Genomic DNA, 12359 nt, shown 5'->3' with positions numbered 1-12359 from the left:
ACTGCCCTGGTGTGCATGCACAGGACATGGGTGAAGGAAAAGCAGGGAATTCAGGTTATCTTCACAGTGTCCTGAGGGGAGGTATCAGGGCTGGGCAGGACTGTGTTTTCAACAGTTCAGCAGGGAGAAAAGAGGAATTTCTTTTTGAATTTTTGGCTACTCCAAGTAAAAGATACTGGGCAAGTCCAGAACATTTCAGGAAAGCCACGTCAGATGTCAAGACTTGTCATACAGTACAAGGTATAACACTCCACGCAAGGACCCTCATGCAGTCAGTTGCTCCAAGCCTCCCTACATGGTCAAAATTACACTTTGATCCACTTGGATCTTAAGAGAAATGAATGAATGAATAAATGAATGAACGAGGAAAAGAGAAGGAGGGAGAGGAAGAGAAGAATAAAGGAGGGAAGGAAAGAAAAGAGAAAAGAAGAGATGAAGGAAAAGGGAATGAGGGAGGGAGGTAGGGGAGAAGGAAAGAACTCCAGCGAATTTTAGAAGATTCAGTCTAAATACATTTCCTGGAAAAACATTAAACACAAAGCCAGTACTTCTATTTGTAGCCCCCTAAAAGATAACACACAAAATGTTATCAACAAATACAGATTTGTTGGGATTAACTATCAAGTGAGTAATCAACTGTACAAATACGAACCAGGAATTACTGGCCAGACTTCCCACAAGCAGGAAGAACCCAAGAGTCAGTATCAAAGCACAACAGGCTGTGGTGCAACAACCTATGGGTATTGCAAAAAAAGCAAACTTCACCTGAGACTTGTGGAACAGGGGGTCCACCTTATCATGGTTTCTCTGGGCCAGCAGCTAAAACAACTGCACAGCCACTCACTCACCGCCCCCTCCCAGTGGGGTGGGGGAGAGAAGCAAAAATGAAAAAAAAAAGGTAAAACTCATGGGTTGAGATAAAGATGGTTTAATAGGACAGAAGAGGAAGATGATAATAATAATAATATTCTAAATAAGTGATGAACAGCACAATTTCTCACCACCTGAAGTTGATGCTCAGCTAGTTCCTGAGCTGCCCTGCCTCCTGGCCAACCCCCCTGTTATATACGGAGCATGATGTCATATGGTATGGAATATCCCTTTGGCCAGTTTGGGTCAGCTGTCCTGGCTGTGTCCCCTCCAGCTTCTTGGGTGCCCCCCGCCTTCTTGTTGGCATGGCAGGATGAGAAGCTGCAAAGTTCTTGACTGCTTGGCAGCAACTAAAAACATCGGTGCGTTATCAACATTATTCTCATCCTAAATCCAAAACACAACACTAACCAGCTGCTAGGAAGAAAATTAACTCTATCCCTGCTGAAACCCGGACACTTCTGTTTATGAGATGTCTGCGTGACCATCATCTTTCCCAGGAGTGCTGAGAAGGCTCTGGGGAGACCTTATTGCAGCCTTTCAATACTTAAAGGGGGCTTTTAAGAAAGATGGGGACAGACATTTTAGGAGGGCCTGTTGCATTAGGACAAGGGTAGATTGAGACTAGATATAAGGAAGAAATTTTTTGTGAGGAGGGAGATGAAACACTGGCACAGATTGCTCAGATGCCCCATCCCTGGAAACATTCAAGGTCAGGTTGGACAGGGCTTTGAGCAACCTGATCTAGTTGAAGATGTCCCTGCTCATTGCAGGGGGCTTGGACTAGATGACCTTTAAAGGTCCCTTCCAGCCCACACTATTCTATGTTTCCATGATTCATTTGTGCTCAGCTGGATGCAATGGTCTCCACCACACACAGCTTTGATACTGAATTTAATATGCACCTGACTTAAACTTGGACTGATACATGTCTCTGAGAAGGCCATGATCCTCTGTAGCCTGAGATTTGTATTTATTCAGGCCTGCGTTTCTGGCCCATCACCTTCACCTGCTGGACTGTCTTTTGCAAAGAAAAGACTTGCTACCCTGACCCTCATTCACCTTCCCTGTGAGTTGTCACCCACTCCCACCCTCCATTTCTGCCAGGGATGTTGTCTCCTTGTCTGTCATCTCCCGAGGGTATCTTCACACTCTTCCTTGGCATGGGGAAGACAAAGAGGTGGCCTATAGTCTCTGGGTTGTACAGTCTAAGCAGAGGAATACCTCAGAGCTGTACACACTCTTGTCTGTCCAACACACTCCCTGGACAAGAGATTTTCACAGATTGGTAGGGGTTGGAAGGGACCTCTGGAGATCATCTAGTCCAATCCCTCTGCTAGAACAGGATCACCTAGAACATGTTACACAGGATTGTATCCAGGCGGGTTTTGAATATCTCCAGAGAAGGAGACTCCACAGCCTCTCTGGGCAGCCTGTTCCAGTGCTCTGTCACCCTCAAAGTGAAGAAGTTTTTCCTCATATGCAGATGGAACTTCCTGTGTTCCAGGTTGTGCCCATTGCCCCTTGTCCTGTCACTGGGCACCACTGAGTAAAGTCTGGCCCCTTCATCTAGACATCTGCCCTGTAGACATTTATAAGCATTAATAAGATCCTCTCTCAGTCTTCTCTTCTCCAGGCTAAAAACCCCCAGCTCTCTCAGCCTTTCCTCAGAAGAGAGATGCTCAAGTTCCTTAATCACCTTTGTAGCCCTCAGCTGGACTCTCTCCAGTAGTTCCCTGTCTGTCTCGAACTGGGGAGCCCAGAACTGGACACAGAACTCCAGATATGGCCTCACCAGGGCAGAGTAGAGGTGGGGGGAGAACCTCCCTTGACCTGCTGGCCACACTCTTCTTAATCCACCCCAGGACACTATTGGCCTTCTTGGCCACAAGGGCACACTGCTGGCTCATGGAGAGCTTGTTGTCGACCAGGACTCCCTGGTCCTTCTGTGTGTCTTCAGCGGTAAAGCATATTTTCTGTGTGTTCAGCACCTGCCTCTGAGCATCCTAGAGATGATGTTGCACAACGGTCCTGTGGATCCACCTTGCCCAGATAGTTAGTGCAATTGCAAAGATGGGTTCGAGGATTTTGCCGAGTGGTGGAGGGTGTGGTACAATCCTCCTAGCACCACATCACCTTCCCTTCAGGATATCTGCCACCTCAGTCAGCCCTGGGGCATCTTCCTCCTTAGACATCTCCAGTACGGGTGTCTGAGTCTGACACCTGACTCCAGCCCCCTCCTAGGAGTGCTTGATGGTCTCTGCTGAGCATACACAGTATCTAAATGCATTTTCCAGATAGAGAAATTGGCACAAGGTAGATCCCACCCATGATAGCAGCTGCATCGTAACCCTGCTCAGCCGTGTGACTATCTGGGTGTTTCAGTCTCGTAGGGGACCAGGGAGCCTGGCTGTCCTGTCCGTAGACAAAGCACCCTGCCGCTTGAACATGTGGCTTTGTCAAGACTGGGAGGAGGTCTCGCGCCAACTGAAAACATAATTAATTTAATTAAAACTAACTAGAATTTAATTAAAATTATTTAAAATTAAATTAATTAATGCAACCAAATTTCACAAAGACTTTCCACCTCTTGGGACAAACGTGGGAGAAAAACTGGAAAGATCTTCCACTTTTGGAAGACACTGCTTTCAGCAGTGGGAAAAGGTTTCCTACGTCTTCTCACGCTGTGTTAGCCACATGGGATATACCCATTTTCCCAGCTATGCCTGGGCACCAATGCACTATTCCTGCAGCTGCCTGAAGCCAGTCCTGGAAGGCAACTTGCAAAACCCTGTCTCTCCCACTGGACCTACCACTGATGGTCCAGAACTGGCTGTCCTGAGACGACTTGTTTGTTCAGCAGATTCCCGAAACAGGCCAGTTTCGCAATCCTGCAGCTTACGTGATGCTGATGGCCCAAGAGTCGCTTCCTGGCAGAGGCTTGGCTTTCCATACTTTGCTGAGCACCTGCCACGGGGGCACTGAGGGAGGTTTTTGGGGTGGAGGGGAGGAGCCATGACAAGAGAGACTTCTCAAATAGCCGGTCCCTTGGGTGCATGTCCTGCCTCTGCCCTGCCCTGCTCTCCTGTGGAGACAACAAGCGCACAGTATCTTTGCTACCAAGATGAGGCTTGTCCTCCTGGCATGTCTCTGGGGTAAGTGAAGTGGGATTTTTTTTCTCTTTGCTTTTGGCTTGGCATCTCTTTGCCAATGGTTCTCGTCTTCAGCCCACAGCACAAAGCAAACGGGACATTGCAAGGAACTGAAATGCAATCAGTGGTATCCAATCCATATCTGATAACTGAGTGTGGACACTCAGATCCCCTCAGATGTCACTAGACAGCCACAGGTGGACAGCTGGATGCTACCCCGCATTGGCACCAATACAGATTCACAGATTCACAGATTGGTAGGGGTTGGAAGGGACCTCTGGAGATCATCTAGTCCAATCCCTCTGCTAGAACAGGATCACCTAGAACATGTTACACAGGATTGTATCCAGGCAGGTTCTGAATATCTCCAGAGAAGAAGACTCCACAGCCTCTCTGGGCAGCCTGTTCCAGTGCTCTGCCACCCTCAAAGTGAAGAAGTTTTTCCTCATATGCAGATGGAACTTCCTGTGTTCCAGGTTGTGCCCATTGCCCCTTGTCCTGTCACTGGGCACCACTGAGTAAAGTCTGGCCCCTTCATCTAGACATCTGCCCTGTAGACATTTATAAGCATTAATAAGATCCCCTCTCAGTCTTCTCTTCTCCAGGCTAAAAACCCCCAGCTCTCTCAGCCTTTCCTCAGAAGAGAGATGCTCAAGTTCCTTAATCACCTTTGTAGCCCTTGGCTGGACTCTCTCCAGTAGTTCCCTGTCTGTCTTGAACTGGGGAGCCCAGAACTGGACACAGAACTCCAGATGTGGCCTCACCAGGACAGGGTAGAGGTGGGGGGAGAACCTCCCTTGACCTGCTGGCCACACTCTTCTTAATACACCGTAGGATACCTAGACACCTTGAGCAGTGTCTCATTCAGGAACTGAATCCCAGGCCTCGTGAGCAAAGACAGCAGCACACAAGGGTGGGGTTCCCTTCCCCTGCTTCTCTGCTGTGGATTCCTAATCTGTGTGGATTCACAGAATCATGGAATAGTTTGGGTTGACCTTTAAAGGTCATCTAGTCCAAGCCCCCTGCAATGAGCAGGGACATCTTCCACTGGATCAGGTTGCTCAAAGCCCTGTCCAACCTGACCTTGAATGTTTCCAGGGATGGGGCATCTACCACCTCTCTGGGCAACCTGTGCCAGTGTTTCACTGTCCTCATGGTAAAAAATTTACAGAGAAGGGGGATAACCATTAGACATCTCAGTCCATATATGTTAAAAGTAGCTAAAAAAAAAAAAAAGGCGGATGGAAAAAAGACTTATACGGGCAATAATGCTAATGCTTGTCCTGGTGCCAGCAGTGCTGCCCTTGCCCAAAACTGTTGGTCAGTGCTTGGGATCTTGCCAGACTGCTGCATTTAGGAGCAGAAATGATTGTTTGTGTTGAGCTTTTCTTTGCTGTTGACCTTCTACAGTGGGCACAAAGTCCCCTTCTCCTGAGTTTCCAGGAAAAACAGATCCTGGCAAGCTTTTCCTCAGGCTTTCCCTCCCAGGGTTTGCTTCAACCTCTAGTTAATCCTCAGGGAACAAGTCTCTTTGCACAAGCCTCCAGATGCATTCCACCTTGAAGACACCTCTTTGCACAACCCCGTTAGCAGGCCCATAGCTCTTCCAGTTGCATTTCATTGCATTAATGTCTGCAGGACTGACATCAGTCCTGGGGTTAATTTTGTCTGGTGCCTGCCTGAAGTTCAGAGAGGGCAATGCTTCTTCATGGTCTGGCCCTGACAGAGAAAAAAACAACGTCATGCTGCTTGCAACTCATCACATTTTCAGCAGTTTCATTCCACGGTGTACCTCTTGCCTGGCTGTTGATAAGAGCTGGGTGTCACGTCCAGAGTGTCTAGGGAGAGACAAGCACCTCCAGCCCCAATTTGACCCTCTGCTCTGGACACCAACCCTAGGATGAGATTGCTATGCCTCAGCCATGATTCAACTCTTGCCACTGGCTGTCACAGGAGCCTAGATAGTCTAGTCTAGTCTAGTCTAGTCTATTATATAAATAATATAATATAATATAATATAATATAATATAATATAATATAATATGCCTGGACACTGACTTTCAGGTGATTGAATCCGGACAAGAGGAATCCCATCTGCTCTGTTGCAGTATTTTCACATTATCTGCCCAAACAATTTTTTTTTTTTTCAGTAGACTTTTCTTTTTTACATTTTCTCTCCTTGTCTGATCTCTTTATCAAGAAAGTCCCATGGACATGCACTAGGATAAGCAAAGCCCATTGACAGCTGGGTTTGGGAGATGGAGAGCAATGGTGAGCTCTAACAGAGCGCACAGAGTCTTGTCTCTTGCCTGGTGTTTTGCTGTCCTGAATCTCCATGCTTTGCAGAGCTCATGAGACTCAGACTAACATCCTCTATTTCTTCTATTTCAGCTTCCCTTGCAGGAGTCCTGCTGGCAGGTCAGTATTTGCAGTAGAGAGTGGTGCATAAGTCAGCACACACAGCTATCCTAAAATGTCATGCAGAATGATGCTATGTCTGATCCGGAGATTTAAATATGCTGCTCGGGGCCAAGAGACCTTGGTCTGAAACCTGTTTCTGTGGCCAATGATCTTCTCTCTGTAAAACACATTCTCCTGATTAGCTGATGGAGAAGACTTGACTCTACCTCCTGCATGCTCTGTGAGGTGCAGCTGGTACCTGCTGGAGATCTCTATCTGAAAGGAGGAGTAACTGATCCAAACCATTGGTGAAACAGCTGCTCATTTTAGCAACGTTAAACCAGAAGTCAGGATATCCTTGATGCTGGGATCTGATCTCCATGAGGTGGAGGAATGCCCGGTGTCCCCTTGGCTCCATGAGCCAGTGTGGAGGTGCTTCAGGGTTTCAGACCCTGGCACTTTTCAGTCCGTGAGTTTCTTGCACTACAGCACCCCAGATCCCTGCAAAGGGAATACGGTATCCAGAGAGATTTGGTTCTTCGTACTAGGGTGGCAAACAGCGTTGTGATTGGAGGTTTGGCAGCTGGAGCCAAGTTTGGAGAGAGATGGCGTGTCCTGGTGGGTTCAGCAGCAGGAGCAGGACTCAGTAGGTCCCTTCCACTCCCGAGTGCTGACTATCTGTAGGTCCACAACAGCACCCAGCAGTCACCGCCAAGAGCTGAGCAAACCCAGCCCTTCCCTTGGGGAATGGGTAGAAATGTCTCAGTTCTCTCCTCCCTGCTTCCAGGCCTTGTAGCAGCATTTGCTGGGAGACACTGGCCTTAAGTATGGGGAAACTTACCCAGAACATGAATGCTGGGGTAGGTTTTTTTGGGGGGCTACACCTCTCCCTCTCTGTCTGAAAATGAACCCTGTGATTTGTATCTCAAAACAGCCTTCTGGTCCCACGAACACCTATGACTTTTGGCCGTTCCCAGTTCAAAACCCAGCTCCCAACCACCAAAGACTTGGGACGCTAGAATACCCCGGGCTTTTCTTCCTCCTCGTTTGGCAATAAAGAAAGCCTCACTGGGGAAGAAGAGCCCTCTTTCTCATTCCCTGCCTTTACCTGGGGTGTCTGCTCTCTCCAGAAGATGTAGACATGACCAAACTTGAGATTCGCCTGGTGGATGGTTCCAATCCGTGCTCTGGGAGAGTCGAGGTGCTTCACAAGGACGTCTGGGGGACCGTCTGTGATGACCAGTGGGATTTACGGGAGGCGAGGGTTGTGTGCAGACAGCTCGGCTGTGGGACAGCACTATCAGCCCCTCGGGAGTCAAAATATGGAGAAGGGAAAGGCCAAATCTGGCTGAGCGACGTGAACTGCAAAGGGACAGAAGCGTCCCTTGCTGAATGTGAGGCGAAGCCATGGGGAGAGAACATCTGCAACCATGTGGAAGATGCCAGCGTAGAGTGCTCAGGTAACCCCCAGGTGTTTTCTACTTCATGCCACGTTGGCCCTTCTGCCTCAGATAAACCAGGGTGCAATTTCTGTCCCATCCTGTGAGGAGGTCTGGCATGCAGAATGACTTTGTTCAGCTCCAGCTTCCTACCCCACTTGACCCAGAGAAGTTGCATCTTAACTCCTGCACCTGGAACAACCTGCATAGCTGGGAGTGGACACGGATGTTCCCCTCCTCCTCCGGCAGCCTCCATGCTGATATTATTTTCCCTTCAACTTTTCTTCTCGAGCCAGAAGTTAGGAAGGGGCCTTTGACACGTGTTTGTGATGAGCAGAAGCAGTTTTGGTGCATCATGGGAGATTCTGCTTTCTCCAGGTGATCAGGGGCACGGAGCCTTGTCCCAAAACTTCTCCCTTGTTTGTTTTTGGCAGGAACAGACATACCTGAGCCAGGGCCAATCCGGCTGGTGGGAGGCCCAAACCGATGTGCCGGGAGGGTTGAGGTGCTTCATGAAGAACAGTGGGGCAGTGTGTGCCATGATGACTGGGATCTAAATGATGCCCAAGTCGTGTGCAAGCAACTGGACTGTGGAGATGCGGTGCTGGCCCCCATTGCAGCCAAGTTTGGAAGAGGATTGGGCACCATCTGGCTGGATGATGTGAACTGCACAGGGGCGGAAGCTGCTCTCTCTGAGTGCCTAGCGAGGCCATGGGGGGACCACAACTGTTACCATGGGGAAGATGCCAGTGCCATTTGTTCAGGTAATCCTTCTATTCTCCTGCTTTTGCCAGGCATACTTTAGGGTGTCCTCACAGTCAACATGGGCACAACCTTGTACAGGAACAAGGGCTTCCTGCGGAGCACTCTCCTACCAAGTTGGAGCTAAGCTAATAGACCTGCTGGTGGCCTGGGGTCCTTACACCATGGAAGAGGGCTTCAGTCTGACAGATTCTCTCCTCCCTGCTCACTGGGGTGCTCTGCGGTCATTTTTCTCCAGCTCAGGCTTGAGGTTAAGACTGCTGTTGTGCTTCTTGATTGAACAGTTGCATGTTGTACGTGGAGAAAGCTATGAAGGAGAAGCCGTTATGTGCAGGGCGTGAATACTCAGGGAGGTGAGGGACACACACCCCCCAATGCACAGTCTGAGCATGCCCTCTCTGAATGTGTCTGCAGACTCGGGGATCACTGTATCCACTTCGGTCCGCCTGGTGGGTGGCCCCAACCGCTGCTCTGGGAGAGTCGAGGTGCTCCACAAGGACGTCTGGGGGACCGTCTGTGATGACCAGTGGGATTTGCGGGAGGCAAAGGTTGTGTGCAGGCAGCTGGGCTGTGGGACAGCGCTATCAGCTCCTCGGGAGTCAAAATACGGAGAAGGGAAAGGCCAAATCTGGCTGAGCGACGTGAACTGCACAGGGACAGAAGCGTCCCTCACCGAATGCGAAGCGAAGCCATGGGGAGACAACATCTGCAACCATGTGGAAGACGCTAGTGTGGAGTGCTCAGGTAACACCCCCCTCCATCTCCCATCCTGCAGATGCTAGGCAGTAGGAAGGGCAGATCCCACCACACAGATGCCCCCTGCCTAAATCAGGGCTGGTCCTAAGCCCCACTGCGGTTCTATGGATGTCTGCTGGTGGGAAGAGGGGGATGCAGCTGAATAACTCATCCCATTGCCGGGTGCCAGCCCTGTGAAGCAGTGCAGTGGTCACCCATTGTCCCGGGGGGGACACGTGGATGTACCTGACCCAGGGGCAACATTAAATCCTCTCCTACCTGAGACTGCTCTGGTCCCTTGTCCCACCTCTGGCCTGCAGGATGACTATCATCAGCCGACTCCTTGAACGAGGCACACAGTAGAGCCTGCAGCCACCCATGGAGACCAAGATAGCTTCCTCCTGCTCTTTCCCACAGCCCCTCTGCCTGGGTTTTGTGTCTTCCTTCCCACCCCAGAGAAGCCCATCCCTTGCCACATCTCCGATGTGCTCAGAGACCCCAGAGCCTTTACTGAGCAGGCAAGCTTTCCACAGGCAGCGGGGTGTGTAGGATGCTCCCCTAACCTTTATTTTCTGGGCATTGGTGCAGAAGTGGACATTCCTGAGGAAGGACCTGTCCGGCTCGTGGATGGCCCAAACAAGTGTGCTGGGAGAGTTGAGGTGCTCCATGAGAACCGGTGGGGCAGTGTGTGTGACGACAACTGGGACATGAAGGACGCCAAGGTGGTGTGCAAGCAGGTGGGCTGCGGGTCACCGCTGTCAGCTCTGGGAGGCGCCCGCTATGGACGAGGGTCGGACATCATCTGGCTGGATGATGTCGAATGCAATGGGACGGAAGAGAGCATCTTTGACTGTCAGGCCAGGCCATGGGGTGAACACAACTGCTATCACGGAGAAGACGCTGATGTTGTTTGTGCAGGTAACTACCCATCACCGTGGCATCTGAGGTGATGTGGGGACAGGGTCAAACACTTCTAGCAGAGTCAGCAGGCTGGGCTGCAGGGGATGGAAGGGAGGAGGGCTCCCCCCAGCTCAGGATAGTGCTGGTGGAGGCAGGGAAATGGATACAGCAGAGAGCCGTAAGGAATATAGAGCGTCTGGTGAGGATGGATGTGGTGGGACCAGCTGGTGGGAGAGGGGCATCAGAGAGTGGGGGGAAACACACCGGTGACAGTCTGACTATGGGATGGATCCTGCTTGGGGAGATGCTGACAAGGGACTTTTGTGTAGGGCAAGGCTCCTAAAGGGCAGAAAGAGGGAAGGTAGGGCAGCTTCTGGGGCTGGAGGTAATGACGAGCATCTGTGGGGGCAACGGTTTCTGGGGCGAGATGCCTCTGTATCGGTACATCATCAATACTCAGTAAATGTCTGAGCTGGACTCTCTGGAGCTCTTGGGAGCTGACTTCTCGTGCCCTGATTCTTGGGAGAGAAGCTCGGACAAGCCCTGCATGGGTGAAGGGAGGAATCCCTGGGGGTCTTTGGCTGGTGTCATTATGGATGAGCAGGGCTGTAAGGACTTGGATTTCACCTGGGTGCTGCACCGGGTCATGCCTTCAGGACCACGTGCTGCAGTCCTCTGGATGAGGCAGTGCGTCGTGCATCAGGGTCAGAGTCTGCTCTTTATGCAGCCCTGTCCTTGCTGCCACAGGGCCCTGTCCAAAGCTCAGGTGTTGGGTTCCCGACAGCCCCGGGTTCTACAACCCAACCCAGCGACTCCCTTTGGGAGCAGAGTCCTTGTCACTTCTGGGAGGGAATTCTGGTGTCAGGCAGTTCCTGGGAGCAGATTTTGCTTTACCTTGTTCCCTTTCTCTGCAGTTAACAAGAACCTGGAGGAGCCAGAAGCGCCGTGATTGCCAGACTGGCCCCACTGGGTCGTGCTCATCTTGCTGCAGGAAGATGGGCCAGCAAGATTCGGCTGAGAAGGCAAAGGGCAGGGATGTTGCAGAGCCATCAGTGTGCCATAACGGGATCCAGGGTTTGGCAAAACCATTCTCTCTCATCCTTTGAAGGATCTACAAACTTGGTTATAACTGCACTGATGGAAAACCCAGCTCAACACATTATTCCCACTGAAAAGCAAACATCTCAAAGGATCAATAAAGTTCCCCTCAAACCGAACACATGGCTGTCTCATAAATTGCTCATGGACCTCTGCTGCCTGAGCACATATCTGGCAGGGAGCTGTTGCTCCAACACCATGACTATCTATGTGATGAATGAATGCGATGAATATTTATACCAGTGGTATGGCAGCATGCCATTTCTCAGCTCTGCAGAGAAGCATTTGCCTCCGCTGACATTCAGATGGGTAACAAGGGCAGCCATAAGAGCCTTGGGATGTGAACATTGCACAACACAAGCTTATCTACGAAGGTTTGTCTGTCCCTCCTTGGAACGGACCAAGGGGAATTGCCCTCCATGGGGAACAATTCACCTTGTCCTCCTTCAGTTTTCCCACAGACCAAAGCTGGCACTTGACAAGTGGACAGTTTCCCGTTTCAGTGATGTCCAATCAAGACTTAGCCTCCAACAGAGATTTTTTTTTGCGATTCATTGCTTTTCAAAAAGCAACGTGCTTTGTGCCCATCGGCACAGCGCAAATGCTTTACCCCCAGCAAAGAGCAAAGTTCTTCAGCTCAATATCGACACCTCCAAGTTAGTTGACCAACTCAAGCTAGTTTTACGGGAAGGACAGATGACTGGGTCCTCTCCCCCACCTACCCCCAGAGCAGTTCATCCCATTCCAAAGCAGGTCTAAAGCAGCTCATATCATCATGCTTGTGGGAGGTGCCCTAGTTCAGTGTGGCTCTGGGGAGGAGAGAAATGAGGTGAAGCTGATGGTGATCTGACCATGACACTGAGCATCACACAGACTCACAGAACAGGAAGTTCAGGTACATGTCTACTTTTTTTTTTTTTTTTCCCCCCCCCTTAAACAGACGGTGAGAAGAGGCACAGAAATGGTTTAAGGCTTGGAGGGCCACAAGGTTCAGTCGGTCTTA

General features: G+C 50.4%; 1 protein-coding gene across 2 annotated transcripts; it reads left to right on the top strand.

Annotated features, from left to right (window-relative positions):
- Positions 1 to 3880: 3880 nt before the first annotated feature.
- On the top strand, positions 3881 to 11475 carry LOC129198820 (scavenger receptor cysteine-rich domain-containing group B protein-like). 2 transcript variants are annotated; one of them, XM_054808442.1, is made up of 7 exons: positions 3881 to 4025; positions 6414 to 6440; positions 7556 to 7882; positions 8296 to 8625; positions 9038 to 9367; positions 9947 to 10276; positions 11173 to 11475. In XM_054808442.1, exons 1-7 carry the CDS (start codon positions 3995 to 3997, stop codon positions 11205 to 11207), a joined length of 1410 nt encoding a protein of 469 aa, XP_054664417.1. In that variant the 5' UTR covers positions 3881 to 3994; the 3' UTR covers positions 11208 to 11475. The 2 variants fall into 2 exon arrangements, with proteins under 2 accessions (XP_054664417.1, XP_054664416.1); XM_054808441.1 differs by having other exon boundaries at positions 7553 to 7882.
- Positions 11476 to 12359: the final 884 nt, after the last annotated feature.

The sequence above is a fragment of the Grus americana genome, chromosome 36, assembly GCF_028858705.1.
Source record: "Grus americana isolate bGruAme1 chromosome 36, bGruAme1.mat, whole genome shotgun sequence".
Taxonomy (NCBI): domain Eukaryota; kingdom Metazoa; phylum Chordata; class Aves; order Gruiformes; family Gruidae; genus Grus; species Grus americana.
This window is presented reverse-complemented; position numbering and strand designations above follow the sequence as displayed.

Excerpts from the sequence above, each read along its gene's own strand:
- LOC129198820 (XM_054808441.1), top strand. The coding sequence starts at position 3,995 with ATGAGGCTTGTCCTCCTGGCATGTCTCTGGG. Across the intron at positions 8,626-9,037 it reads TGCCAGTGCCATTTGTTCAG|ACTCGGGGATCACTGTATCC; the intron begins GTAATCCTTCTA and ends ATGTGTCTGCAG. Across the intron at positions 9,368-9,946 it reads CGCTAGTGTGGAGTGCTCAG|AAGTGGACATTCCTGAGGAA; the intron begins GTAACACCCCCC and ends GCATTGGTGCAG.